The sequence below is a fragment of the Astatotilapia calliptera genome, chromosome 13 (assembly GCF_900246225.1).
Source record: "Astatotilapia calliptera chromosome 13, fAstCal1.2, whole genome shotgun sequence".
Classification (NCBI taxonomy): domain Eukaryota; kingdom Metazoa; phylum Chordata; class Actinopteri; order Cichliformes; family Cichlidae; genus Astatotilapia; species Astatotilapia calliptera.
This window is the reverse complement of record NC_039314.1, coordinates 29,863,748-29,890,255: the sequence shown is the minus strand read 5'-3', so window position 1 is coordinate 29,890,255 and position 26,508 is coordinate 29,863,748. Positions and strand designations below refer to the sequence as shown.

At 47.5% G+C, this 26,508-nt stretch overlaps 2 protein-coding genes and 1 long non-coding RNA gene across 3 annotated transcripts; 1 reads left to right on the top strand and 2 right to left on the bottom strand.

Annotated features, from left to right (window-relative positions):
• Positions 1-730: 730 nt before the first annotated feature.
• On the bottom strand, positions 731-13,954 carry LOC113034681 (glutamate dehydrogenase, mitochondrial). The gene is made up of 13 exons (XM_026189509.1): positions 13,035-13,954; positions 9,631-9,711; positions 9,478-9,533; positions 8,064-8,127; positions 7,779-7,873; positions 6,251-6,430; positions 4,797-4,934; positions 4,516-4,653; positions 3,747-3,827; positions 3,515-3,638; positions 3,343-3,434; positions 3,199-3,261; positions 731-2,413 (listed from the first exon to the last, which is right to left on the bottom strand). The coding sequence occupies exons 1-13, from the start codon at positions 13,441-13,443 to the stop codon at positions 2,294-2,296; spliced, it is 1,641 nt and encodes a 546-aa protein (XP_026045294.1). The 5' UTR covers positions 13,444-13,954; the 3' UTR covers positions 731-2,293.
• LOC113034682 (uncharacterized) lies at positions 8,657-9,471 on the bottom strand. The gene is made up of 2 exons (XR_003274209.1): positions 9,336-9,471; positions 8,657-9,236 (listed from the first exon to the last, which is right to left on the bottom strand). It is a non-coding gene; the product is annotated as an uncharacterized LOC113034682 (long non-coding RNA).
• Positions 13,357-25,302, top strand: shld2 (shieldin complex subunit 2). The gene is made up of 11 exons (XM_026189508.1): positions 13,357-13,414; positions 18,826-18,993; positions 19,284-20,032; positions 20,654-20,804; positions 21,149-21,256; positions 21,330-21,524; positions 21,673-21,819; positions 22,174-22,383; positions 22,533-22,776; positions 22,896-23,011; positions 24,993-25,302. The coding sequence occupies exons 2-11, from the start codon at positions 18,834-18,836 to the stop codon at positions 25,172-25,174; spliced, it is 2,262 nt and encodes a 753-aa protein (XP_026045293.1). The 5' UTR covers positions 13,357-13,414; positions 18,826-18,833; the 3' UTR covers positions 25,175-25,302.
• The last annotated feature ends 1,206 nt before the right edge of the window (positions 25,303-26,508 follow it).

Genomic DNA, 26,508 nt, shown 5'->3' with positions numbered 1-26,508 from the left:
TAGTTTTTGCTGTACTTCAGCAGGTAAACTTTATTTAGACAACACTGTCAGGGCCATGAACAGCAGCCAGTGATGCAACACTGCCACCTTCAGGTCAAGCTGTGAGACGCCACCTGCACGTCCACAGATGTCAGTCACAGCAGGGAGCAGAGGTCGTGCTGCGACAGCGCCCCCTGCTGGCTCCCCTGCAGCACTCCTTCGCACAGCTTACATTTTACGACTCAACGTCCTCATTTATTGACTTTTGGTGGTCAGAGTGACTCATTCTTCCTCTTCTGCATCATAAAGTTGATTTGATTTTTATTGTTTGTGTTTATCAGCATGTAAACAAACAAACGTCTGTAACGAGCCAACATGTGCACACGAGCTCACTCCAGTGTGTGACGACCAGCTCTACACATCAAACACTTTGATAACATTGTTTTCATATTAACCTGCAGGTTTGCCTTACAGCACAGGGTCCATCCAGCTTTTCAAAATGATTTGGCAACATGCAAAAACAACTGGAAACAAAACAAACTTTAGAGATTTTATTTTGACACCAATACAAATGAAACTTTTTTTTTTTGCATTTTTTAAATGATCATTTTCCAACTCGACCTACGGCCAGATCGGACCCTGCACCTCTTTTGTTCTTAAATATAAATTGTATTTGCACTGAAACAAAACGCTGTTAGCTGGAGACTGAACAATAAAGCTTGATTTTAAAAAAACGAAACACATTCAGGCGTCACTTTGTTTGGATTTTATTTCTCTTTAACATAAAAACTCAGAGTCCACAGAAGGAACAAGTGTTTGACCCCGAGAGGCGAGGCTGCCAGGGGGCGCTGTGACGGCGAGGTCGCAGGGAACCGTCTGTGTTTGCATAGTTTGTAGTTTTCTTACAGCAGGTTTCTGATTTTTCAAACATTTCAAAGAAGAAGAAACAACTTTTGGTTGTGGTCATTATCAGAAAATAAAAACTAAAGCTGGAATGAAACAGACGTCCTGACTGAACGGCACTTTATCGGCGCAGCAGATTTCCCCTCATTTAACAAAAACAAACTTTTGTGAAACTTCAAATTTTTGAATAAATTTTGGTTTTTTTTTTTTAAAGTGAAACAAACTTTCTGCAGCTAAAGATGAAATCTTCTAAATTAATCTACAGATTTCAAACAGTGAAAAATAAATATCGGCTCTTTGGTCGAGTTTTTCCTGACCTGAATGTTTTGGGTCTGGAGCTCCGGCGGCTGGACTGATGATAAGATGATGAAGTTTTCTCTGCTGTAAACGTCTGCATTCAATTGGATGTTTTTTAAAATTTCAGCGATGGCTGTAAACGAGTTATTGCTCTTAATAAAGTGACTGTGGGCAGAAGAACATTAAAGCGACAGTCCTGAGGCACGTGCGCACGGCGTCACAGTAGAAGAAGAAAAGCACGACACGGTCAGAAGTATGTGGACACCCACAACGAACTGATCTGGGATCAGTGTTTGCAGCAGCAGACGTTCCCTCCATGATACGAACCGGGCCCGTTAACGGAGCCTGAAGAAGGCGACCTACAGACCACTGTCACTCGTCCAAACAGAGTTCAGCCTCGTTTCAAGTTTTTAACCTTTCGAAAGATAGAAAAAGATTCATTTAATCCTGAAGTTATAATCTCTCACAGGTCTGATCTGTGTGTGATCTCTGTGACAGCACTGATCCAGCGTTCCCACAGAGCGCCGGCACTTTCCCCACAGTTACAGAAATGAGAAAAAGGAAATCATCTCAAGTGTGCCAACAGAAATGTCCCGCTGCACGTCTTCAGGTTTATTCAGTGATTGCACCTTTTTCTAATCATGCGTGTTAAACCGACACTTCAGCTCAGTTTGTTCATGATTCAACCCGAAAATATTAATAAAACAATAAAAATGAAAAAACAAATATTGTTTTTTCCTGAAGCTCGTTTTATGACTCGTCTACTCGAGGCTTTCGGGACCGCGACACTCCAGAGAAAGGAATCGTTTCATCTGAAAGGCTCCGCCCACATCATCTGTGGGGTGTCCACATACTTTTGGCCAGTGAGCTCAGATAATTTGTCATTTCTGTGCAGGAAGCAGCGATTCAGGTGAGCGACCGTGGCGTTAAAGCTGCCGACCGCAAGTTTCTTTGGTTTTTTAAAGTTTAAATTCAAAGAAGGACACAGACACGAGGAGGAGGAGGAGGAGGAGCGACTGCACCAAGACGAAGAATCCCAGAGAAATTCAAACACACGTGGAAACTAAACTCAGGTAGGACAGACAGACGGACGGACAGGTGGATGGAGGCGGGTCTATGTGATGATGAGGCCGGCCTCGCTGTAAACCTTGAACACCTTCTCGATGGCGTTGACGTACGCCGCCGTCCGCAGGTCCAAACCCAGGTCGTACTTGTTGGCGGTTCTCATGATTTGCTGCATTGGAGAAGAGACAGGAAGTGACTCAAACACGTTTGTTTCATGAAATCAAATATTACAGACTTTTATCAGCGAGCACGCGATGCATTGATTTATCATCCATGTGTTCATCAGGGTGAGGGGTAGATTTATTCTAATAACCCTGACACTGCGTTTAAACTGTGCTGTCTCGTGTCATAAACGATCCGTCAGGAGTTCCTGGCGATGTGCTCACTTCCTTTTCCCCCCTCGGTGGGAGGAAGCGTGTAGCCGCTAACGCTGTCACGTTCAGATTTCTTCAGAAGGAAGCACGGGAGGAATATCTGTCGTTCCAAAGATTTCATTTGCTTTGACAGTTGAAATGACAAAAGTTACAGCTTCTGTTTAACTTTTGTGTCACCGTAGAAACGAACCAACAAAATCAGGTCAGGGTCACGCCCTTCGGGGAGGTGTGGTCTCTGAGGGCGCCAACTATAATAAATAAAAATACACGTACATCTGCATTTATTCTGACGTACTCTTCATAACAGTCGGGTTATGATCCAGGTGTTTGCAGATGTGAGATGTGAAAGTTTAATGTAACCTTTGGGTCGTCTGATCACCCGCGTTAAACCAAAACTGGGATCAACGGATGAAGTCGCTCATCATCATCATCGTGTATATTTATCTCAGTTCCACATCGACTGTGACAATAACGATTCTCTGTCATCATCTGCGTTATCGCTTATTTTGAGTCATAAACTGGTCGCGGTGACGTTGTATGACTTTCCCTTCGTGCGGCGCTGCAGGTTTGGCGTGCTTACCCGGGCAGAGCGCTCCATGGTGTAGGCCAGACCCGAGTGAACGATGTCCTTCTCAGACGCTCCCTGAAACCACAGAGTGGAGCTTACACACCTGAGGAAGAGGAGGAGACAGTACTCGAGTACTACGAGTATGTGTGTACTCACGGCGATCCGAGCCTGGAACTCAGAGGTGGGGACGACGGGGACGGAGCCGCCGTGTTTGCCGAACTTCCTCTCCAGACTCTCCTGGACCGACACTGCAGGGAGACGAGAGCGTTACTGACAACAAAGATCAGAGCGTTGGTGGGAGGCTTCCTGAGTGGATGCTCAGACTCACTCAGCAGGTGATAGTTGGAGTCTCGCTCGTATTTGAAGGTGAGTCGCCCGTAACTGACGTGGTTCAGGTTCTTCAACCACTCGAAGTAGGAAACCGTCACACCGCCAGCGTTCAGGTACATGTCCTGACCCACGAGAGGAGAAGAGAGAGGGGATAACACAGACGTCTCGTTTACTTCAGTCTGAGACTAATTAACCTTTGACAAAGGTCACGAGCGTTTGCGTCCACTGACCGGGATCACCAGGATGTTTCTCTCCAGGAAGATCTGGTCAGCTTCAGGTGTAGTCGGCCCGTTGGCTCCCTCTGCGATGATCTGAAGGTACCACAGACTCCAGGTCAGTTTACTGATGGAAACCCACAAACGGTTTCCCAGGACGGACATTTTTAGCGCTATTTATTTAGATTACTTGAATTTATCTGAAATGTTTACGGCTTCCAGCCTCTGGACCGGCACGGTTCCTCATGTGTGCATGAGACACAGCGGTATACAGGGGTGCATGTGGAGTTCCTCCATCATTGGCCCACTGGATTTTAATATAACGTTCATCTCCAGCTTTAAGGATGTTTCCCAGCAGCTGTTCCCAAACAGTCAGAAAATCCAACAACGACTATTTTTAAATCAAAAGTCTTGTTTCCTCAACTTCTGTTTGTTTCTCTTTATAATTTTCTGCTTTTTGTACTTTTTAAAGGTTTTTATTTACTTTTATTTGTAGGTTTTATTTATGTAAAGCACTTTTTTCTCTTCACATCTGAGAACATTCACTCCTTTAAATTCATACATACGCAGTATATTTATAATCTACTAAACCTTGTTTTCTGTATAAGTTTGTGGGTTTCTTCCTTCTATGAATTCTGCTTCTTGCATGAAGGATTTTGTTTTCCTGCCAGTGCCGTTATTCCCGAGAGTCGGAATAATTTGTGACTAAAGACTGAATTAAATATTGCGTGCATGAGTTATCGTCGCACGTATACGTGATGAGCTGATCTGGTAACCGTGGCACCTTGGCCTTGATCTTGTGGGCGTTGCTTTTGGTCAGCTGTTTCTCACTGGCGGCGGGGATCAGGATGTCGCAGTCGGCCTCGAGGATGCTTCCTTCGTATGGCGTCGAGTCCGGGAAACCCACGATGGTCCCGTTGGCCTGGAAACGACAAACCGTTCAAACTGATGAAAACAGCAGCTGCTTCACACGAATCATAAAACAAACCAGCTGGACTGTTAGTACACTGCAGTGACACAGTACTGCCAGCAGGTGGCACACTGCTCCTGTTTCTGTGTACCCACCAGTTTGTAGTCCTCCAGCTCTTTGGGGTTGATGCCTTTGGGGTTCCAGATGCTTCCGTCCAATTCTCCGACTCCGACGCACCTCGCTCCAAAGCGGTGAAGGTAGCGCATGCTGTGAAGCCCCACGTTACCGAAGCCCTGCAGGCAGAGCAGAGGGCGCATTAACCCATGTGTCTGCTTCACTGTCAGAAATCACACAGCGTTCTCCTGAATAGGAAACTGCACACTTTTATGTAGAGTTATTAGAAGCCGGGTCAGCCATTTGGTGGACAGACACAGCACTGGTTTTAGACTGGGCACCAGCACGGTATGGGTAGAAAAAATAAGTAACTCAGATTCTGTGACAGTCTAAAGTGGCTGCATTACTGTGGCGAGGATCCAGACACTCATCCATCTCTATCCAAGTCATTCAGGCCCTTTGAGAGAAAATGTTCCAGTGTGTTCAACCAAAGTCAGTGCCAGAAGATAAAAACAGGAAACGCGCTCACAAAACTTCAGGGAAAAGCTGATAGCTTCAGTTTGCCCTCTGACCTCACTTGGTCCTGAGGCGGTGACGTAGAGGAGCACCACCTTCAGGGGTAAACCTGGAGGTGCGTCTGTAATCTCGACTGAAGTCCTCGGCGGTTGTTCTGTGACTTTAGTGGTTGAGTTTTCGCAGCAGCAGATGTTGTGGGCACGACGTCGCTGTATCTGCTCAGGTCTGTTTTCAGTCAGCGTCGTCTCCTCGTGGTCCTTCTGCGTCTTAGTCGCTGGATGATTTGCCTTTTGAAAAAACCCAAACATCATCAGCACAGAGGACGGGCGGAGCCTCCTCCCTGCTCTCCAGCAACACTTGTGCTGAACGTCATGAAGGGCATCCTGAGGTCTCTTTGTTGCGGTCGCCTGTTGATTAAATGAAAACATGCAGCTGGACATGAGTCACCTGAGGAGGGAAGGATGGAAGAAGTGACGAGGAGGAAGAAAAGTTTTTCTCATTTGTTCTTCATAAATGGATCCAGACCGAGCCGTCTGCTCTCACACTGTAAATAAAAGATGGACAGGGACAGCTGGAGATCCTGTTACTCCTCCTCGATGTCCCCGTCTGAGGTGCAGTTGCTGCAGTGTGATGTAAATTATCCACAGCCGAGTCAGTGTGGTCAGAGCAGGCAGCTACATGCACATCTGCACGTTGCCTCATGCTCGCCGTCTGATGATGAGAGTTACATCACTCGGACCCGAACGGATGAGGAAACGTCACTTAGGCTTAATCTGCTCATCATTTATAACATGAGCAACCCTTCTTCACATCGGCCCACTCCCGCTGACGTCCCTCAGCTCTTCTGTGAGAACTTTACACGGAGGTTTCGGGCTCGTGGTCATCGTGCTGCGTTCACTGTTCATCCTGCTTTTAAACGAAGTGTGAGAAACTCGTCAGAACGTTGCAGACGTTCTGTTGTGACGATGGCGGAGCATACCTGGATGACGAAGGTCTTGTCCTGGAACCCGGGGTACATCCCGAGCTGGCTCATGTATGACGCCTCGTTGATGAAGTTCTCGATGCCGTGGAAGACTCCCCGGCCGGTGGCGGAGATGCGGCCGTGAATTCCTCCCTGACTGATGGGCTTCCCGGTGACGCAGGCGTGGGCGTTGATGTCCTGAACATGGACGACACGCCGAGGTCAAAGACAAAAACAACAGCCTAATTCTGAAATAACACATGAAATGCTCTCGTGACCGTTTTTACAAATACATGTAGGAGTGGGTCGTATAAACGGTATACGGTAGAAACGATATAAATCTGGCCACCGGTAGAGATTTTGACTATACCGCTCTACCACGATAGCGCATGTTGATGGTGTCATCAAGCTGCACCTGTTTCTGCTTGAAAGCATGGCAGCGGCTGCAGCAATAACATCTGCAAATTATGGCGGCGACAGTAAAAGCAAAGAGACGAAGCACTTTTGAAATATGGGGAAAGCCAAAAACTGCGCTTCCTTCACTTCCCTATCATTGATTCACTAATGCTGAATTCTCTCACAGCTGCTCTGTTCCCATGCAGCAGTATATGAATGACTAACCTCGTATTGTGGATGGATTATCTCAGTTGTTCTCCTGACTGAAGTTTGGTCCTTTTACAGCATCCTGCCATGCGATTACATTTGTCTCTAACCATCAGGAACCTTCACGTTAACTTTTATCGAATGGAAAAAAAGTTAGCTTCATCCTCCAGCTTCTCTGTGTTTATGCTAACATAGCTGTGTCGCTAGCGATCACGTAGCACATCATTATATACCAGCTAGCCCAACTTCAGTAACCCTACAAACGTCACTGCTGTTTAGTTTTCTGTCTTCATTTATGTTGGAAGTGATAACAGAGCTGTACGTTTGAATTTTTCAGAAATCTCTCAGTCAGAACATGCTATATCATGTTTAGGTAACTAGCGAGCTAACTCCCTGCAAACTTCTAACTCCGTTAAATGTAATAAATTTTGTTTTCATGGATGCCTGGATGTTAAACTTAATTGTTACACCTGGTAAAGCAGCAACGCTGATCGTTTTATTAAAGATGAAAGAATTTAGACCGTTTTTAACTCTCAGTGTTCGTTTGACTTTGGGACCTGAATCTGACAGAGTTTAGGACCCAGATTACTCCGCGAGGCTCCTGACTACGGCAGCCGGCTTCGTAGCTTATCAAAGTCGGACTAAAACATTTTTGACAGTTTGCTGAGCGCCGTGTAGCACAGAAAATCTGTTCGAGGTCAGTAAGCACAACCAGAATTCATACATGAGGCACACTGTCGACTTTTGAGAAAATTAAAGGATTTTAAGTCCTTATAGTGTGGGAAATACGTTATAAAGAAGAACAGACTATATCGTGATATATATCGTTACCGCACATGATTCAAATTATACCGCGATATGGATTTTAGGCCATATCGCCCAGCCCTAATGTGTAATCATACGCATTTGGACGTCACGTCTTTTTTGCTGGGTCAGTACTCACATTGTGTCCCATGACGGTGGCGAAGGTGTCGGCGATCCAGGACATCTCGCGCTCCCCGGTGCTCATATCCGGAGCAGGAACGTCGATGCCGGGCCCTGCAAGAGCACATCGGTTCAGGGAGGACGCGAAGTGAAAATTAGCCCACGTCAGCTGACTCTGTCTGAACTTCCTGTCAGTAAGATTTAAGCCACTTGCAAGCCACTCTGCAGCCCACCTCCTGCTCTAAGAGCCGCACCACCTTCAGTGGAGCTGACAGGTGTGACATCGCTGTGTGACATCACTCACCGATGAAGCCCTTCTTGGCGAGCTCGATGGTAAACCTTCGGGTTATCTTCTCCAGCTCGTTGTCCTGAAAACACAATTTAAAAAAATACACATATTTTTATTTTGATGCATTTCACCTTTCAGCGGTGCTGGCTGGAGTACACACCCCAGTCTGACCCCCATTAAACACAGCAGGCACTTTTATAGGACAGCACGAGTGCACGCCCACATTTGTCTGGTCTGTGTCTGACGAGGGAAACCAAAGAGCAGCAACTGGGAACATGAAGGAAAGTCCCCACTACCACAAGCTATGTGTTGCAGTGTGATCAAAGGGAAATGCTTGGCGTGATTCTTGTGATCCTCCACTTTATTTTTCCATTGCGGCATTTTGTAGGCGGTCCCTGAGCGCTGTGGTCACGACGGGTTTGAGTGAAAATGAGCTCTCTGCGTTAATGACCCGAGGAAGCTTCTGCTGATGTTCTGATATGGTTCCTCACGGGTTTGTCATAATTGGTCGTCACCGCGAGTGGCAGTTTTAAACCAGACACAGGATCCGTGTCTCCAGGGGGGGTTAACCAGCAACCTTCAGGCGAACAACAGCATAAACCACGACATTAAGAGGCCCTCAGGCATCTCTGGAGTTTATTTCTTATGTAACCATGAAAGTGAAGCGATGCAAACATCCGTATGTTACAGTAAATATGGCGTCCTGTAACTGCGCTTTCATTTTTATTTAAACGATCATTCTGTCTTTACACAAAGGAGAAAACACGATAATCAAGCAAAACGAACTCGTGTGATTTTTCTTGTGGTATAAATCAAACGCAATCAAAGTCTGACCTAGCGCTCGGCAGGACAAGAACAGCTCTACTTTTAACATTTCATCATGTCTGTCCGTCCATTTCCTGTATTTCTCTCATATCAAGAGGTCAGAGGTCAGCAGTCCTCCCAGTTATGCTCGTGTCAGCTGATCGAAGTTTTCCAGCAGAGAAAGCAGCAAAGAGCGAAGGTCGAGCAAACATTTAGAGAGGGAGGGGGTGGCAGAGGGCCCTGACATCAATGTGGGGAGAAAGTCACGAGTCATCACGTTTCAGAGTGAATCCTGGCGTCTCTCTGCCAGCTGATGGCTCAGCGTTTCCGCTCAGGTCGGAACGTTTACTGTAAAACAGCAGGCAGCTGCTCCGGGTTCTCCATCTACAGCCGTGGAACCATTACAAACAACAAGCTGATGAGCGGGGCCGACTGCAGCATCGTGGGAAAGAACACTTGCACACTCGCGCTTCGTTCACTTACCCACAAGGCATTAGGTTTCCATGGCAACACAATCGCCCCAATAATCCTATTTCCAGTTTAGTTCGAGGCCGAGCGCTGATCAAGAAATAAAACCACAAGGATCACCGAGGAGGGCCGGCCGGCGTGGAAGCGTCGCACTTACCGAGTACTTCTTCGGGTTGATCTTCACGCCGGCTTTGGCTCCACCAAAAGGCACATCTGGAAACAAAGTCACTTTAGTTCACAAGACAACAAGCAGCAGATTCACTCAAACACAGCAGAGGGCGACGGGGTGCTGGGTTCAGTGTGTCCTCACCTACGACGGCACATTTGTAGGTCATCAGCGAGGCCAGAGCTTTCACCTCGTCCACAGACACCTCTGTGCTGTAACGGATACCTGCAACAGACACACGCCGTTATTTCACGAGACTTTCAATGGTTAAAGTTCACCATCTGTGCCAGCCCACCTGCACTACCTGCTTTGGCCACCAGGAGGCCTCTGCCCATATTTGGGTAACGTTCCGTCCATAATGGAAGTGTGTTTGAGCTTTAAGGTGGACGTGCAGCTATGTGAACATTTATAAAGGTGGCCTGAGCCGCTGAGGCGAGCGCTCAGAAAGTGGAGGGAGGTCAGCGTGGAAGTGGGCCAGCAGCTCTCACGCATCACTGCAAACACAGGCTGCAGGGACAAAATGGCTGCGCTCGGAGGCGAGTGGGAAGGAAAACAAAAACACATGGAGGCAGGTTGAAATGTGAAAGCAGCGGCGGGAGGAAGTGACAACATGATGGATGAGGAGACAAAAGCAGAGAAGGAAGACGGAGAAATGCAGAAGTGAGAAGGACGGCGTGGAGGAGGAAGCAGAGAAACTCGGTGTGACTCAGGGCGGGTGTGGCCACCTCGCCTCAGACACACGCTGCTTTATAGGAAAACCACCACACCCTCCACCTGCTCCACCACGTCTCTTTATTCGCACACAACACTGGATGTGATGAGTAAAAGCTGTAAGCTGGACTCGCTGAAGGACCTGCAGACACACAGCTGACGACACAGCAGCAGACAAGAGTCACGGGAAAGACCGCTGTGACCAAACCATCAGCACACCACAACTCCCAGTCTACTGAGTAAAACACGTCTGTGGCTCGTACAGCGCCTCTTCTTACCGTCAGCAAAGCTCTTTGGGACAAACAAATGCCAATAAATAGAAATAAAACCAACCCTCTGTCATCCCAGCAATCAACTCCAACTGCAGACTGTATATCAAAGATGGACAATGCCATCATAAAGGCCACTGTGGAGTGGAGTCACCAGCGAATGACGGGTGAACAGGAATAAAAAGCCTTTTGTGGCCTCTTAATGGAGCCCTGTATTCCCCCTCAATCACTGATGAGCAGGAGTCAATTACATATAAGATTAATAACCCAAAGCTCATATACAATGGGGCGATCGTGGCTCAAGAGTTGGCAGCTCGTCTTGTAATCGGAAGGTTGCCGGTTCGAGCCCCGGCTCGGACAGTCTTGCTCGTTGTGTCCTTGGGCAAGACACTTCACCTAACGCCTACTGGTGATGGTCAGAGGGGCCGATGGTGCGATATGGCAGCCTCGCTTCTGTCAGTCTGCCCCAGGGCAGCTGTGGCTACACCTGTAGCTGCCTCCACCAGTGTGTGGATGTGAGAGTGACTGAATAGAGGCATTGTGAAGCACTTTGAGGGTCTCGAAAAGCGCTATATAAATGCAATCCATCATTATTATTATTACAAATATCATTAATGCAATAATACTAATGACATCAGGTTAAACAGTCTGTGAGGAGCGTTTGCAGCATCTTGTTGAATCGAGAAGACTTGAATATTAGCAAGATGTGCATAATAAAGTGTCCGGAGACTGTATGTTCATCACGTCCATCATGTGAGTGAATTTGAAACATTATAAGTTTAACTGATTAAATTGTGTGCCGAAGCAGCAGACGTGAATAAATCCTGAGTAATTAATCTGACCGGCTCTGTGATTTCAGAGCGAAGCAGCATCATGTGATCGTTCAGGTTCCTGCGAGTCTTCGGGGAGCTGCGGGAACTCTGAGGACAGTTAAAGGTGGAGGGGTCCATGACGACAGCTGAGGCGGGTGTGAAAAAGCTCTGAGCTGATTGGACAGCTCAGGTCTCTGTTTGTTTGGTGGTTCAGGTCACATGAACGCATTAAACAGGCTCTCTGTGTTCTCATAAACCGTCTAACTACAATCTACCTGAGGGGAACATTTCCTAATAATCGCTTCCCTCCTTTCTATGAACTTCTGTCCAAGCTCCGCCCCCCTGGAGGCCGCTGACGGCTTGCGGTCGTTTACTCAGCTGGATTTTTTCCAGGAAACCTTCACTGGGCGGCTCGAGGCTCAAACTGGCACCAATTTGTCAGCAGAAACATGAGCCGAGTAAACCTGTAATAGCAGGAAAAGCTCAGGTCTGTGTGTGACCGGAGCCAGCAGGCACGGCCTCACAGTGGAAACCCCAGTAAAACCAGCGTTTCCACTGTGAGGCTGGGGTGTGAGCTCAGAGCAGGACAGTTTCTGTCCAGCACACAGGAGGAAACTGGTCATCAGAGACAGTGTGTGGGTGGATTAAGGTGCAGCTCAGGCAATAACCTGACACCCCGTCAGCGTCATGAGCTGACATGTTAAAGAGTGAGTGCGGCTCAGGCTGAGTTGTGTCACAGCAAGTCTGCATTCAAAGTCACTCAAAGCAGCTTCGAATCCTCTGCTGCGCCATCGTATCTGTTCAAGTCTCCAAACGTGGTCTTTCGTGCTCCGAATAAACCAAGCATTTCGTTCACGACACCTCCACCTGTCGGACCACTGTGACCCCCGTCTCCACATGTACTGCAGAGTCTGAACCTCGGACCAAACAGAGTGATGGCACAGAGCTCAGAACAAAAACACGGCGCCCTGAGCTCGAACCGGACTGACAACATTCCTGCCTCAGGCGGAAACGTCAGCACCAGGAGACAACGCTCCTTTCAGCATGTACATACACGTCACACACACAGATCCTGTCCAGCAGCTTTTGCAGTCAGAACTGTGATCTGCAGCAGGCAGTGGACCCGCTACAGGCCAGAACAGAAGCCTCCAGCAGGGTGCGGGGCCACATCCCACAGGGGTCATGGCTCAGCAAGCCCCAGACACGCACACACATGCAGCATTCACGCCTCACTCTCGCCCACCCCAGCTCTTATACTACAGCTCTTTTACAGTGCAATATTTGCATTATTGTTCATTGCCGTTTGCTTGACGTCGTTATTGGTTTAACCGAGCTATCTTTGAACCTTTACCTCAACCGTCTGATGTTATTAAAGCTGTGTTTCAGGTTCACACAGGAAATCCCTGCTTTGGGGATGAATGCACATTAATTAGTGAGAGGAGAGTAAAATCCTAAAGTGGCTGTCTCACTGGACGAAAGCTTCCTCGGGCTGGTGTGAATAACATTTCCTGCACATCTGATTTTAGTTTCTTTGCGCATGCACAATGTGGTTTTAGTTGGTTAAAAGACGGGAGTCTAGTTTTAAATCACAGTAAAAGCACAAAAATCTAGTCTGTCTGAATCAGGCTGCTTTCAAACCCTTTACATTCATTTTTCATGTGGGTTCAAATCGTGTCACGCCGGCTCTGCGCGAACGTCGCTTCACGTTGTTCAGTGAAACTTTTTTCAGCGGTGCTAACAGGCGCGGGAGACTCACCTCCCTTGCAGGGCGTCCGGTGCTGGCTGTGCTGAGCCCGGTAGCCCTCGATCACCTCCCACTCCCCGCTGTCTCTCTTGATGGGGAAGCTGACGCTCAGGACGTGGTTGCACGGCTTGATGATCCGCAGGATCCCGCGGACCCGGCTCCTCTTCTGCTCGGCAGTCTCTCGAGTCTTCAGGTCTTCCACCAGCTTGTCCTCCACGATAGCGGCGCCCTTATCGAAGAAGCCCTCTACCATAGTGAAGAAGTTCGGGTCGTCGGCCGGATCTACGGCCTGGCTGTAGCCGCGGTGCCGCAGCAGGGACGCGGACGCCGGCAGAACAGAGTCAGCAGCGGCGGCGGGGTACCCCGAGGCCAGGACGCCGCCCGCTCCCCGGGTGAGTAGCTCTCCGAAGTACCGGTACATTTTCACGGTTTGTAGAAGTTCGCTGTCCCAGGGAGGTGAGACGAGACCGCGGGGAAGACGAGGAAATGGAGCCGCGTAAACACAGAGCTGTACCGCAGCAGCGGCTCCTCCTTCCCGCCGCCCCTTCCTGTCAAGCTACACCGCCGCGTGCGGCGCCGGGCAAGACGTGCGGCTCAATTTCATACACAAAAACCCGCACGAGACTGTAACGGCAGCACCGGGGAGGCACGTAGCTTAGCTTATCGTTAGCTTTTGGCAACACCCGGAAAAGTCGTTAAAACTGAACAACTTATTAAATAAAGTGCAGAGAAGCACACGGAGAGGACCAAATACCGCTCTAAAACGGAAGCATCCACCCAAAAATGGACATTTTGATGGTATTTAACACGTTTAGAGTTAATGTGTGGCGGTTTAAGCTAGCATCGCCACAGTTTTGCATATCCGGTCGTCTGGACTCAACTTTCCAAATAAAAGCCCAACGTTCACTGCAGATTTTCAGCCATTTTCTCCTGATACAGTGGTCCCTCGTTTATCGCGGGTGTTACGTTCCAAAAATAACCCGCGAAGTAGCCAACTTTATTTTTTAAAATTATTATAGGTGTTTTAAGGCTGTAAAACCCCTCACTACAAGCTTTGTACACTTTTCTCAGATACACGTGAACTTTTTCACACTTTGTCCTCTTGTTTAAACACTCAAACTTCAAAACTTCATAGAAAAAAAGTCCAGTATTATAGAATGAAACCAAAGGCACCCGCGGTTGCCTTTGAGGGTGCAAAACGACATTGTTTGTGTTTGTTGGGGAGAAAACTTAAAAACACACAGTCCAGCACTTCAGAGTTACACTGTAGGATCGAAGATTTATATACATTTGACAAGCTGAACGCATTGTGTACTGTACAGGAGACAGGGATTGATTGACAGTGGTCTACAGTCGATCAGGACGCAGAACACAATGCGCTGTAAAAAAACAAAAACAAACAAAAAACCCAGCATGCAAACTTGCACAAAAAACGTATGTGAAAGTGCAGAAGTACGAGCAGTACATTCAGTCCAGCGCTCCCCAACATAGGGGTCAGGCTCCTGCTAAAGGTCGCCAGCTAAATCTGTTGGGTCGTCACACTTTTTCTGTTCAGATTTTCTGAGCTTTCTGCAGCTCACAGACACTTCTTTGAAAACAAGTCCAGAGTAGAAATGTCTGCGTTTTACTCTAACTTCAGTTTGAGCATCGATTTAAAAAATATCGAAGAGAAATTAAAGCAAAATCCACAGAACCAAAACGGTGAAAAGTGAAAGTGATGGATGTTTGCATGTGGCCAACAGGTCACTCACGAACTTTTTGTTCACGAGCTCAGGTTTGACCGTGTCTACACGCTCACTTGCGCAATTGTGCGCTCTGCTGAGAAGGTGATTGGCTGCAGACTCCCATCTTTGCAGGACCTGTACACCTCCAGGACATTGGGGCGTGCAGCTCGGATCTCAGCTGACCCTTCTCACCCTGGACACAGTCTGTTTGACCTGCTCCCCTCAGGCAGGAGGCTCCGGTCCATTCGCACCAGAACCTCTCGCCATAAGAACAGTTTCTTCCCCTCTGCTGTCGGACACATGAACAATAACCGTATGACTGTTCCCACCACTAACACATGACCCTACGCTGTGTCACTGCATCATTCTATGTTTGGCACTGATCACCACCTGCACTCATGTATATATCATGTATATATCTATCCACTTAGCACTTTTAATTCTTATTCTTATTTTTATTTTCATGTCTATTTAAGCTTAATTTATGACAGTATGTTTGCACTGAAGCACCGCAGCAATTTCCTAATGTTGTAAACCCGCTCAACATTTGGCAATAAAACCCTTTCTGATTCTGATTCTGACTTTACACTGTTCTTACTTCTTTAGTGATGCGCTGATGTCAGCATGTCACAGACTTATTCATACAGCTGGCCAATCAGGAAACAGTGGGGTGTAGGGAGGCGGACCTGAAGTAGACGGGCGCTAACACATTTAGAAAGGGCTGAATATCACAAAGACTGTACATAAAAGACGGACTCCTATTTTTAAAGCATTTTACACTCCATTTGTGTCCTGTTGTTGATGTTTTTATTTGTTCTTTTGCTACCATGATATTGTCCATAGCAACACTAACTTCATAGCTGATGTTGTGCTCAGGGGAAGTTTTTTTTTTTTTTTAAATAAACTTTATTTAACAAACAATGAGTATATACAACATACGAATGGATGAAGTATACAAAACAACAGAACATGAACACACAAAGCCAGGGGTAAAAGAAAAAAGTAACAATTATAAGAATACACGCAAAAATTCACATACATATCACCATGAAACCCAAGACTGTGTAAACACAACATTTACACGATAAGTAAATATTGTCAGTGCAGATTCCTCAGTTTACAAAAACATTGTCTGAAGATGATTTTACAGTGTTAGGGACAAACCCCAGCACTCAGATGCTATCAGCCAATCAGATACTGGCTCATCATATATTTGTTCCCTCATTTTTCTACTGCTGGTTAGGATGTAATGTATGGCGTTATTTTAGTGCCTCTATTCTGAGCACACACTTCTGAGCACTAGTGCAAACATGTGATGTCTTGATACATCGAGCAGATATTTGAAGTTTGCACAGCACCATTCTCACCTGAAAATATCTTAAAAGTTTGGGTCTCGCAACTGTCTCGTTTGGGTTTTGGACGAATTGCATTCTGGGATATTTGCCTGGGTTTGGCTACAGTAGCTAGCGAGCTGATTGGAGACCAAAACAGCCAATCAGAATTTTTGCATCCAAGTCTGTGTGTCTCGTGTGAGAATGCGAAATGCAACGAACACGATGATGCTTAGACTATGTTGCCCCCTGCTGGACATCAGAGAGAATGCAGGTTTAAACCACTCAGAAGGTCAGAGAGGGAGCACGCTCAGCTTTGCTTTCACTCGCTGAAAGAGCAGGCTTACAGTACCTGAGTGACCTGGAGGGAGGACGGGGAGAACCTCTATGGAGAGATCGAGGTCCGGAGCGAGAAATGGTGGAAGCTTCAGTCAAAGGTGGACATGGAAGACGCTTTGATGGAAATGCTGTTTGAAGAGTTTGCTCCACGACTCATCCATGATTTCTAAAGAAAACGCTGCAGCTGGAGGTCAGACAGAGGAGCGTTAAGAATGACGTCCCAACGTTTTAAAGGTTAGAAGTGGAACCTCACAGGACAAAGTGTCTCAGGCGCTTTACAGTGGGCTGAGCAATGAGGTCAAACAGCTGGAGGAGTTGGACGTTCAAATCCAGGAGCAGCACAGATCTCTGAGCGCAGGAGGAAGGAGAAACATGAGCGAAAAGATGATCGACGAGATCTCCAAGAAGCTCAGTGTCCAGCTGCAGGGTGAAACCCCAGAAGAAGAAACGCTGGAGGACCAAAACGAAGTGCAGGAACATCAGTCACTGAAGGACGAAGAGAACACCGATACCTGCTCCCAGGAAGTTTGGAAATACCGTGTGATGAAGAGGAGATTGTACGAGCTCCGAGTGATGCGATCCTACGGGAGGAGCGTGAGTCTGCAGGTAAACCAGACACAGGAAGAGACGCCAGCAGGCCGCTGCCAGGAAAATGCTGTCGGCCATGTTTGGCTTCAACTGCTAACTGAGCAAATAAAAAAGAACGTCATTAAAAATGGCTTTATTATGAAAGTGCATTTCCTGTCTGTGTTTTCTCCAGTTCCAGGCCAGAGTGAAATTCTAGGATTTGAATTGGATGTTGCTGATTGGCAGGTATCTGCAGTCTGAGCACTTCACCGTTTTCTGTTGTGTGAATCAGAAAATGAACGTGAAGTCGTTACGGTTACTCGGTGTGGAGGAGTGGCTGAGGCGTCAGGTGCTGCAGGTGCTGAGGTGTGCTCACCTTTGACCCCAATGCTAAAACAGAAGCTGTCGGCCTGGATTCAAAGTGATTTTAGTGCTTTTGAAGGCTGCGGGTCTAAAACGTGTCTGCGCCTCTGTAAACCCTCACCGATGGGCGACCCTCCCCCGGCGTCTCGCGCTCTGATTGGTGGAGCTGCTGGAGGGCTGTTTACGGCCCTGTTATCGTTCCCAGCTGTGAAACACATCATCAGTCTTCACTTCTGCGTTTCTGCTCGGTCATTGTTGTGTAACTTGTTATTGAGTTTGGCTGAGAGATGTTTCACTTCTAACGAAGCTTTGGATTCTCTGACGTCTGAAAAGCGCAGACGTCCTGGCTTCCTGTCAGAGTCCAGACTTTCTGCAGGTCTCAGAAGATAAAAATCTTTGGTCTCACAGTCTGAGACTCACAGATGGGTCATTTAATCAATATTTTGTTGGTAAAACCTATTTATTATTATTTACTTTTTTGTGCTGGGCTTCTGTCTGCATTAAGCTGATTTAGCTCCAGAATAAAGTGCATCATTTTACGTTTTCTTTAGATTAAGAGAATTAAACATTTTTATCATTAAATATCTTCTTTTAGCCCAAATAAATACTGACTTCATGAGAGAGGAACACTGGTGACAGCTAGTTTTCAGAATTGTAAGTATTTAAAGGACTTTTTAAGGAAAAACAGTTAATCCCATTAGTTTGCAGGAACACTGGACCAGGTGACCACAGGACTGTTGTTCATGCTGACGCACGTTTCCTTTTTTCAGCCCTGTTTTGAAGGAAATGCACCAAATTTTCTGACCATCCAAGTATAAGGCAAGGCAAGTTTATTTGTATAGCACAATTCAACAACAAGGTGATTCAAAGTGCTTTACAGAGACATTAGAAACAAGAACAAATAAAAAGCATGATTTAAAATTGATTAAAACAAGCAAATAAACTAACTAACTAATTAACAAACAAACAAACAAACAACAGTATATAAGATCAAAACAGATAAAATCAGTAGTTAAATGTAAGTTTTGAAATTTAAGCTTAAAAGTGTGGATTTGGTGCTTTATTCAAATGCAGCTGAAAACAGGTGAGTCTTCAACCTGGATTTAAATAAACTGAGTGTTTCAGCTGATCTGAGGCTTTCTGGGAGTTTGTTCCAGATATAAGGAGCATAAAAGCTGAATGCAGCTTCTCCGTGTCTGGTTCTGACTCTGGGAACTGATAAAAGACCGGATCCAGATGACCTGAGGGATCTGGAAGGTTCATACTGGGTCAGGAGGTCATTGATGTATTTTGGTCCTAAACCATTCAGAGCTTTAACTGAATGCTTTTTATTTTTCACAGTCATTTTACGAGTGGAGCTCTTATTTTGAAAGGCTCTGTGCAGCAGCAGCTGATGATTAATCAGTCACTTGTGAAAAAGCATCCATGCATGGATTTAGAGTGAAGTGGTTAAACTTCCGTACGTGTCCGCCTCTCCAGCAGGGAGCATGTGTGACCAGAGAAAGATCCACGTCTTCCTCGGGGCTCCTCCGCCCGCCTGCAGCCCAGCCTCAGAGCCTGGCGCCGGGTTAGAGGAAGACGATCGTGCTCCTGCTCGCTGGAGACACCTGGAGCTCACCTGGAGGGACGGGCAGCTCAGACCTGCAGGTGAGACGTTCAGGGACCAAACAGGGGGGAGGAGCACTCACTGCTGCTTTGGTCTTTTTATTAACTGAATTACTGAGCTGTAAATGTGCAGGCAGCCACAGGCCATGGCTGTCTGGAAAACGAGTCTCTGTGAGGACGTCTTTGTGTCTCTTTATGGGCTGCAGGTAACTTCAGTTTTAAAACTCACCTGTTAGATTTAGTGATCAGGATCCCTCAGGAGGCAGAATCGTGAACGCTTCTCTGAACGTCAGACTAAGAAAAATAATCCAGGACATTTGTAAATTTTTCAGGTGATCCTGGAAATGAGACAGGAGAGGCGAGTACACACCATGATCCGACAATCGCTGAAGGCGATTGGACAGAAAACAGAGTCGGACAGGAAGGAGAGACAGGGAGTCTGAAGGAGGATCTGCGGCCTGAGAAGAAGTTTCAGGAGTCAGACGCTGGACGGGACGATCAGCCATCAGCTTCGGTTCACGAGTACCTGGACCGCTGTTTCCCTGCCGCTCAACCAGATCATCGAAAACCTGAACAACCGCCAGCTGCCGCACCTCTTTCCTCCCAGACTCATTACCTCACCACCTGGACTCTGAGCCAGGCGTTAATCCTGAGACGCAGTGTCCAATCAGCATCCAGCCTAGAGAAAACCCCGCCCAAACACACCCAAACGCCTCCCTCCGTCTCGTCCAGCACCCCAGAGCTCTTCAGCCCAGCGATGCCATCACCTGCAGCCTCTGCCGAGCTCTTCAGTCACCCCTGTCTGACCCCGAGAGTGGAGGAAGGCGGTGTTGTCCTTGAGGCCACCACCGATGGGGTCCTCTGTTCTCAAGAGTCCACAACTAACGCCGAGTCCCCCGCCGTGTCCCCCGCCGTGTCCCCCAGCAGCAAAAAAGCCAGAATCTCCCCACAGTCACCTGACAGAGGTGCCAACACCAGACTCCACAGTCCCACCACACTCCTGGCCCGATGTGACAGACCAGGGGTGCGGTACTCAGTTCTGGTGGCGGTGGTTCACCCCTGTCACCTGAAGGAAGTCAAGGTGAGTCCAGGTGTGTTTCCAGGTAACACCAGTTTGTACCACAGCGTGCTACAGTGGGATAACGCCTTTCTAACCATGTTTGGTTAGAAAGAAATGAAATAATAAACACCTGGATAAAGAAATAAATTCTAATCATGAGCATGAGATGTTTTACTTCCTCTGATATGAGCTGTGAGAAAGGCAAAATATTTAACCTTAGTGACCAGTTTAGGACAACCTCTGGAAAGCAGTGATGCTCTGGACTGGCCAGTAACTGGTGACAGCAGTATTTAACAAAAGTGTGGGGGCAGAAAAGGCCCTAAACAAGCCCCATCAGGGTAGGGACCAGAAACATGAAGGAGGATGTCATATAAAGAAAAGAAAGCAAGATCGAGCCCTGCAGAGCCGGGCGGTGACTGTTGGGCTCATCAGTGACGACTGCTGAAAGACGGCCTGGTCGAGCGTAAAGGGCAGTGTCATCAGCATACAGGTGAACAGACGTGAGCTCGAGCCCTGAGCTACACCTTTACTGATAGAGGGGGGCTGAGCTTAGACTAAACTGGAGCTCTAATCACACTCTATCCATCTACTGGTGAAATATTTCAAAAGCTGAATTCACGAATGTTTGTTTAATGTCTACAGGTGAAGTCGGGGCCGTCGGCGGGCGCCTCTGTGCCTTTAGCGTCTATTGTAGTGACAGACCAATCTGGCGTTGAGATGAAGGTGGTGCTATGGCGGCGGGCTGCGTTCTGGGCGTTGACTGTCGGTCCTGGAGACGTTCTGCTCATCACAGGTACACAAACACAGCTGACTGGTTTAGTTTGAACACGATGCTCTGTGTCAGGGATGGATGAAGAAAAGACGTCAAAACAGACCTGGAGGCAGAAAGAGAAACTCTCTCAGTTACTGTTCGCAGCGTCGTATCAGGAGGGATCCATGTTTCTCTGGATCACTGAAGAAAACAGGTCTTCCTCCCACCTCGGCTTCATTTTTGAGGCTTGGCAGCTTTGTCCATCTTTAATTTACAGTCTGCAACTTTTCTTCATAAATGGGCGGGGCTGTCACCTTCAGATGGTCGCCGCCCTGCCATGAGGTGAGTTGTGTCCACGTGCGTAAGCTCTCTGTGTGTTTTGTCAGCGCTGCAGGTGAACGAGGACAGGTGGAGAGGGGAGACTGTGCTGCAGTCAACCTTCAGCAGCAAACTGCTCAACGTGGGACAGATCACTTCCTCCTCTTCACCACCAGGTAAGCCGAGCCTTCGTCCAATCACGTGCCTCCAAAGCTGACCTGCTTCAGTTACCTCTCTCTCTCTCTGTAGTTTCCCAGCAGGTTAATGCTCGCTCTCTCAGGTGTCTGTGCAGCTTTCTCCGAGAGCGGCGCCCCCTCTTGGTGTCTCTGCCACGTCGCCCCCCTCAAGACCTGAACCGCCTCCCCTACGCCACGCTGAGGTCACTGAGGGCAAACGCACTGGTTCACGCCCTGCTGCGAGTCACGCATACACACATCAGCCCAGGTGAGTCCTACCTTTACCTGTGCTGCTCTAATTGAAGGTCTGAGTGTTTCAGCATTTGAAATGCTGTCAGCAGTCGAGTCGAGTCAGTGATGTAGATTATTTAAGTCGGCTGAACTGTTCGCTGCACGCTTCCTTCCCTGTTTTTCAGAGTGGCGTGCTGAGGCGGAGTCTCGCAGCAGGTCGGCGATTCAGCTGAATGCTGTCCTGACTGTGGAGCAGCCAGAGGACCAGCAGGGGGCGGTGTTACTGTGGGGAGCAGCTGTGGACTGGCTGCCTCGCTTCAGCAGAGACAAAGGTACGCTCTGGAACAAAGGCTGTACGTCAAAGATGGACACAGCTGTCGCCAGACCCCACTGTGGGGTGAAATCTCACTTTCACTCTAGTGTCTGTGGGACGGTACGAGTACTGCAGTACTTCTACTGTAGGGATGAGCCTTTGGACACTTTCACATGCAGCACAGCTGGTGAGAGGAAGTTCAAATGGATTCCTTAGAAATGGACACAAGGAGAAAAGCTGTGTTGATACAATGCTTAGGAGGATGTCTGACGTCCTGGTACCACCAAACTAAGAAACTGTCACTTTAGATTCTAGCGTTACTTTAAGAGTTTGTTGCTGTGAATCACACCGACAGTAAATCCTGCCTCCTCAGGGGCTGTTTGGGACTTCCGTGTCCTCCTGGTAAGGGAGGGTCTGACCTCTGACCTTCCAGAGCTGCACTCCACCCCCTGGAGCACCGTTCAGCCCGTGGACCCGACTGACCGCCGAGTGCAGGACTTCCACCGGACACGACGGTGCCAGAAAGGAAACAGCAGCACTCCGGAGCTGGACTTGGACACGCTGCTGTCCCAGAAGTACAGCGGTGAGTGAAACTACGAAAACTCGCCTGAAACGTCCACAGCAGCTTTATCGCCACGTTTAAGGAGCAGCGGAGCTCCTCAGGGTTCCATTCATGGTCCTGTTCGTTTTTATTTTTACATTTTTAAAAGGTTCTCTTCTCCGCTCCATCAGGTGATGTGGAGCTCAGAGTCCAGGTCATCACGTTCTGCTTTCAGGATGCACCGGCTTCCCAGAATGCACCTCAGCCCGTCCTGGACTGCTCCACGTCACTGGAAGGCATCATGGTGGCGCTGAGCGGTGACATCACTTACACCGGCTGCGGGCGCTGCTCTGCAGAGCTCGACACAGACGCCAACGACATCTACAGGCCGTGTTACCCCTGCCTGCCCCACACCGCTGTACGCCGCTACTACAGGTACTGATGACATCATCGGATGATTAACGGTTTTCTTTCTTTTAGTTTTAAATATAAAAAATAACAAGTTTCAGAGCCTCACAGATAAAAACACCAGCATGTGTTGGTGTGTTTTTCAGACCAGGTGTGCTGACAGTGAGTGGGCGGGGCTCCATCCAGGTGTGTGTTCAGGTACCTCCTGATCCTCTGCAGAAGATCCTCAAGGCTCCGCCTGATAAACTCCATCGTAGCTCAGGTGAGACTGTCGTTCAAAGAGTGACGCTTTATTCCAAGCAGGCATGTGGCAGCACAGGCGTGACCCACAAGCTGCCGCCACAGCTGGGTCGGTGTCCAGCCACAGCTGGGTCGGTGTCCAGCCACAGCTGGGTCGGTGTCCAGCCACAGAGCCCGACCTCCTCATCGGTTTCTCTGGTCTGCTGCTGTCTGCAGCTCCGATGCAGAGTGATGGAACATCTCCGACTGGCCGAAGGAGCTCAGCTTGCTCAGGAATCTGCTCTGTGCTGCTTTTCCAGCTCAGCCGGAGCTCAATGTGGATGGCGAGGTTATCACACTCCTCCACCACATCCACCTCACATCCTCCAATTTCACCATCTCTCTGGTCAAAGCAGATGAAGCACAAAAACATCCACTAGTAATCAGCCCTCCTTCTCCTGCCCATCACTAGCACACCCAGAGTGTGTCTGCTGGTGTGTCTCACTGATGTCGCCTTCCTCACTGTTGATCACTTCCTCTGACAGGTGAACTGAGGCCTGTGCTAATACAGTACATGTAAATCTCACTGAGCAGTTGTCTCACCTGGCTCAGCCCTGCAAAGGTGATGTCAGTCCAACCGTCTGAGGGCAGGAGGAGCTGCAGTTACAGAAACTGTCCAGCAGAGGGAGTCGCTGCTTTGCAAACCTGCTGCACAGGAAACCTGCTGGAAAATAATGAATATGCAGGACAGTCAGAGGATGCTGATTCAGCTGAACATCCTGGCTTCTTAGAAGTCATTTAATCATTGTAATGACACAGTGTTGGTGAAAAATATGGATTTACTGTCACCTGCATTCCTGAAACAAGTGCACAGATGTAAATGTGTGAAACAGCCTGAAGTTCGCAGAACGTGTTTGCAGATCTTAATGAGTGGCTGTGCTTCCATGAATGAATCCAACACGGACTGACTGCTGGTTCCTGTCAGCGAGACGATTATAAAAGGAAAACAAACGGTCAGTCGTGGAACATGTCAAAGCTTCGGGAGTTCCAAGTCTCTAAAACGGGAAATGCACAAGAAGACCAATCCAAACCAGCGGGATAGAAACGGAGCTCGCAGTGGGTATAGAGGAGCCATGGAGGACCATGGGTGGATGCATGGATGAATCGGGGTCTGGCAAACCGATTGTTAAAGCTCTTCCTCAGAGTCTGGCGCTCAGATCGAACATTTCAAGTGGAAAGGGAATAAAATGGTGACGAGGCTCCATCCTCCATCTTTTCCATGGTGGAACCAACTTCATCGTTATAAAAGCTCAGAGAGCTGCACCGGGATGCTTTCTTTGGTGATTACATCATCGTTAGTCATGCAAATTCTATTTTTGAGGTGTGTTTGATGAAGCCAGGCTGTTAAAATAGTTTGGTAATAATAATAATACATTTTATTTATGGCCTCCTTGAAGACCCTCAAGGTCACCTTACAATAATATATTAGCAGTAAAATAAAATATAGCAACATAAAATGTAAACATAAACAGTGTTGTTGGTTTGGTTCAAAGAAAGAAAGCTGAGTGAGCATCCTTCCTGTAACTGTGCTGTCACGTGTCCACGTCCCACGGCCAGCTGAACGCGCACACAGACTCACTGAGGCCCTAAAGGCAGCGCGAGGTAGAAAATGTCTGTAACCCAAAATGTAGTTTATATCGCCTGTTTCCTCTTTCTGCACTTGTTGTGCAGTTTGCTCGTGTCTGTGGTAACTGCACTTTTTGGGTTACAGTACACTGAGTAGCAGAATGATCAGTCAGAGGGAGGAGTCACAGGAGGGAGGAGTCAGAGGAGGACTCATACAGAAGAGTCACAAGGAGGAATCAGAGGGAGTCAGAAGAGGAGTTACACAAGGAGTCAGAGGGAGGAGTCAGAGGGAGGAGTCAGAGGGGAGGAGTTACACAAGGAGTTCTTGGTTTCAGATCCTTCCTGGTGTGATTCTCGGCGCCTCTGCTCATCTTGTCTGCATCTGTTTTGTTCCTCAGCTCCGGGGTCGGAGGTGAAACACATCCAGGTGGCAGCAGAGAGGATCCACACCCTCCTCTCCCTCCCGAGGAAGACCTTCATCGCCACCATCAGAAGCAACTTCCTGTGCGATGAGAACAGCATCCCCATCAGTCAGGACTTCACACTGCTGGACCTTCAGTTCCTCCCTGAACCCCGCTGACCTCACAGTGACTGCAGACCTGATGGCAGCTTTGGGATCTGTGGGTCCTGAGGACACGTGTGACATAAGTAAAGAACAGGGCGGGGCTTATCAGAGGTCATAGGTCAATAAAAACTCATTTTCAATGCTTCAGTGATGTTTTCATGTTTCACATTTATACCTACAAATGATAAGTACCCTATATTCTGGAGTACCCTCTAGCAGATCATTACATGAAGGAACCTTTTAAATGCCAGCGCGTCCATGCTCACAGGTGTACACACGGGTGCTCACACACAAACTGCACCCTTTTTGGCTCCTACCTCAAAGCACACTGTGCGCTGTCGATCCTACGTGCTGCACAATAATGTTTAATACTTCGTATTTACTGTTAGCAGCAGGGTTAGCTCCCTAACCCAGCTGAGGTGTAACGAGTTACATTTACTTGAGTAAGTTTTTGAAAAAAATGTACTTTTAAAGGACCCTTTTTGCACAATACTTTTTACTTTTACTTGAGTACATTTGTGAAGAAGAAACGGTACTTTTACTCCACTACATTTGCAAAATTCGACTTGTTACTTTAAAAAAAAAAAATTAGTCTAACACATTAGATAACATGCTGCCAGTGGAGTTTCCGGTAACTTCTTTTAGCCTCTGATCTCATACAATTGAGATTAGAGGCTACATCGCAGCTCCAGTCACGGCTTCCATCACTGCCTTTGTCTTTTCCCAGAGTAACAGCCAAACAGTGCAAGGAGGATCTATTGGCGAGCACTGCTTGTGAAGGACGTCTCAGTCGTGCAGGACTCCTGTTCACTGCTAAACAGTCACAGCTTCACAGAAAGAACCTTGAGAGCAAACTGCTGCTGAAGCTGAACCATCACCTCACCGAGTGAAGAAAGGGCACATTTTTGCTGAATATGCAGAAATAGATGCACAACTTATGGTAAACTGAGCTGCGTTGTGTGAAGATGCCTCGCTCAGTTTTCTCTGAGGCTGCTGTGCCATTTGGAGCAAAGATGAATATAAAGTTTACAGCATATCTTGTCACTGGACATTGTTTGCACTGTTTATATGTTTATATTATTTACTGCAGGTATTGGTGAAAACAAGCTTTATGCTGGGAAAACTGAAATCTGGAAATTAGAATTGTTGTTTTTACATATATTCCTGTTGAAAATACTAAGATTTGTATCTTTATTTATTTTTGTTTGTCTGATAGCATTTATCTAAAAAATAAATCGGACATTTCAAACAGTTACTCACTACTTGAGTAATCTTGAGGTTTGAAATGTTATTTAAATGATTGAGTTTATAATGAATCAAAGTGTATGTCAACATAAGGAAAAACATCA

Excerpts from the sequence above, each read along its gene's own strand:
- LOC113034681 (XM_026189509.1), bottom strand. The coding sequence starts at position 13,443 with ATGTACCGGTACTTCGGAGAGCTACTCACCCGGGGAGCGGGCGGCGTC. Across the intron at positions 4,935-6,250 it reads ACAAGACCTTCGTCATCCAG|GGCTTCGGTAACGTGGGGCT; the intron begins GTATGCTCCGCC and ends CTCTGCCTGCAG. Across the intron at positions 3,639-3,746 it reads GAAACATCCTGGTGATCCCG|GACATGTACCTGAACGCTGG; the intron begins GTCAGTGGACGC and ends CTCGTGGGTCAG.
- shld2 (XM_026189508.1), top strand. The coding sequence starts at position 18,834 with ATGTGTGACCAGAGAAAGATCCACGTCTTCCTCGGGGCTCCTCCGCCC. Across the intron at positions 21,525-21,672 it reads GCATACACACATCAGCCCAG|AGTGGCGTGCTGAGGCGGAG; the intron begins GTGAGTCCTACC and ends CCTGTTTTTCAG. Across the intron at positions 23,012-24,992 it reads TAAACTCCATCGTAGCTCAG|CTCCGGGGTCGGAGGTGAAA; the intron begins GTGAGACTGTCG and ends TTTGTTCCTCAG.